This window comes from Portunus trituberculatus, chromosome 6 (genome assembly GCF_017591435.1).
Source record: "Portunus trituberculatus isolate SZX2019 chromosome 6, ASM1759143v1, whole genome shotgun sequence".
NCBI classification, from domain to species: Eukaryota; Metazoa; Arthropoda; class Malacostraca; order Decapoda; family Portunidae; genus Portunus; species Portunus trituberculatus.
In genome coordinates, this window is record NC_059260.1 from 1,586,389 (window position 1) to 1,588,888 (window position 2,500).

The following is a 2,500-nucleotide window of genomic DNA, read 5'->3' on the forward strand; positions in this document are numbered from 1 at the left end:
TGTGTGTGTGTGTGTGTGTGTGTGTGTGTGTGTGTGTGTGTGTGTGTGTGTGTGTGGAGACAATCCGGGCTTTTCCCTCCTCCCTCCCGAATCACCAAGCGTCACTCACTACTCCTAAGGTAATATCCCCTCGCCGTGGTGGTGATGGTGGTGGTGGTGGTGGTGGTGGTGGTGGTGGTGGTGGTGGTATGGAAATGTTTATGTTGTATGTTTAAATTGATGATATTCTCTCTCTCTCTCTCTCTCTCTCTCTTTCAACGGAAGCTGCCACCACTACTACTACCCCGACTGCTACTAGCATTACTATTGCGTCTACAACAACAACAACAACAACAACAACAACAACAACAACTACTACTACTACTACTACTATCAATATCATGCAAAAAAGATGAATAAATAAACATCGTACTCTCTCTCTCTCTCTCTCTCTCTCTCTCGTGACGCATACTGGTGGGCGGGGGAGAAGGGGGAGGAGGAAGGAGGGGAAGGGTTAAGGAGAGGGCTTCCGGTCAAAAGGACTATGTTCATTGTTTGGTTGTTTGTTTGTTTGTCTTGTATTTTCTTATTCTTTCATTCATTCAGTCTCTCTCTCTCTCTCTCTCTCTCTCTCTCTCTCTCTGTGTGTGTGTGTGTGTGTGTGTGTGTGTGTGTGTGTGTGTGTGTGTGTGTGTGTGTGTGTGTGTGTGTGTGTGTGTGTGTGTGTGTGTATGTGTGCGTGTGTGTGTGTGTGATAAATGTACGTTTTTTGTGGTTCTATACAAGTAATGAACACGTATCCCTCATAACACACCCAGCCACCCACCCACCCACACACACACACACACACGTGACTCTTGCACCACGTAATGCAACACACACACACACACACACACACACACACACACACAGCAGGCATCAGGCAACCCCAGCACCGCCAGTGAGTGGTGGAGTGTAGTGGTGAGTGTCGCAGCACCGCAGCTCAGACAGCACACATACTCGGTGGTGATAGCACTGGCCCGCTCCGCTGCCTCGCCACACGCCGTCACTCGCAACTCAACTGACGCCGGTACTGCTGGCCCCTCGCCCCTCGCCCCTCGCCCCGCCACACTCAGCAGTAACAGCACTCCGCCATGGATCACATCCTGCCGTCCGACGACTGGGACCTGGACTGCCTGCTGCAGGAGGCTTTCATATCATTGCCGGACACCTGCACCGACGACGCCTCCTCCAGCAGGGCCAAGCTGCAGAACCTGCACCACCCCGCCACGCTGCACTACCCCGGGGCCACGCCGCCTCCCGGCCACTCCTCGCCCACACCTCAGCTCATGCTGGCGCCCGAAGTCAACCTGACATCATGGCACCAGCTGCTGCCGCCCCAGGTGAGCAGTGACGCGGCGAGCCAGGCACCGCCATCCCTGCCGCTGCAGGACCCGTCCCACACACAGGACATCTTCCACCAAGCACATTTCGCCCTGGCACCGCCACACACTCCGTCCCCTGGGTTGTATGGAGCACAGAGCCTTCCCCAGGCGTCACAGGGTCTCAACCAGGCACCACAGAGGGTTCCCCAGGAGCCACAATCGCCATGGGCCCTGCAGGACGCCCCGGGTATGCAGCAGATGCCGCTGGGGCTGGGCCACGAGGTCCCTGGGGACTTCCCGCTGCCGCCCTCGCCAGTGGAGGTGCTACGACAGTCCAAGGCCGGGGTGAGTGGGGCAGGCAGCGCTCCAGCCTCCCTAGCGAGGCAGGGGGCCTCGAGGCGGGGGCGGCGCACCTCACACACGCCGCGGGAGAAGCTGTACCAGCGCACAGAGCGCTTCGAGGACCCCGTGAAGGAGAAGAAGCGCCAGGACGCCATCAATTCCAAGAAGAACCGTGACCGCCGCGCCAAGGAGCTCAACGATCTGCGCGTCAAGGTGGATCGCTTCACCAAGCACCGCGACAACCTGCTGCAGGAAGTGCACAACCTGCGCCAACGGGAGGCCAACCTGCTGTGCCAGCTGGACAACGCTCCCACTTCCCCCGCCCACCACCGCGCCCTCAGCCCCGCCCATCCCTTCCCTCCCTCTCCAGCTCCGACACCTGAGCAGGCTACGACTCCCTTCACGCCCAGCACGCCCTCGCCGCTGCACCCCGCCAGCGCATCACCGCCGCCATACCACGCCCATCATATCATCCTCACCTCGCCACACATGCCCCCCACCCCACCCTCCGCCCACCCGGCGGAGAAGAAGCCTGGCCAATGAGGCACCCCGCGGCTGAGGATGAGCGGCATCCCGCGGTGCCGCGCCCTGGGACCTGGCTAGTGATGTTGCAACTGCTGTGTTACCAAGCTTGCCGCTCCGCCCACGCCACCTCCGCCATGGGTGGTGTTGTTGTAGTGTTAAGACATACTGTGCTGTGCTTCATGTCATAAACTGTGCTCAATCGAAATATATCTCAGACTTTTATAGTAATACTTGTTTTGCTTCAACCACCACCACCACCAACAACAACAACACCATCACTACTACTACTA

At 58.2% G+C, this 2,500-nt stretch overlaps 1 protein-coding gene across 1 annotated transcript; it reads left to right on the top strand.

The window, feature by feature from the left end:
- Nucleotides 1-905: 905 nt before the first annotated feature.
- LOC123518187 (RNA-binding protein 33-like) lies at nucleotides 906-2,438 on the top strand. Its single transcript, XM_045278879.1, has one exon. The coding sequence runs from the start codon at nucleotides 1,113-1,115 to the stop codon at nucleotides 2,226-2,228; it is 1,116 nt and encodes a 371-aa protein (XP_045134814.1). The 5' UTR covers nucleotides 906-1,112; the 3' UTR covers nucleotides 2,229-2,438.
- Nucleotides 2,439-2,500: the final 62 nt, after the last annotated feature.

Excerpts from the sequence above, each read along its gene's own strand:
- LOC123518187 (XM_045278879.1), top strand. The coding sequence starts at position 1,113 with ATGGATCACATCCTGCCGTCCGACGACTGGGACCTGGACTGCCTGCTG.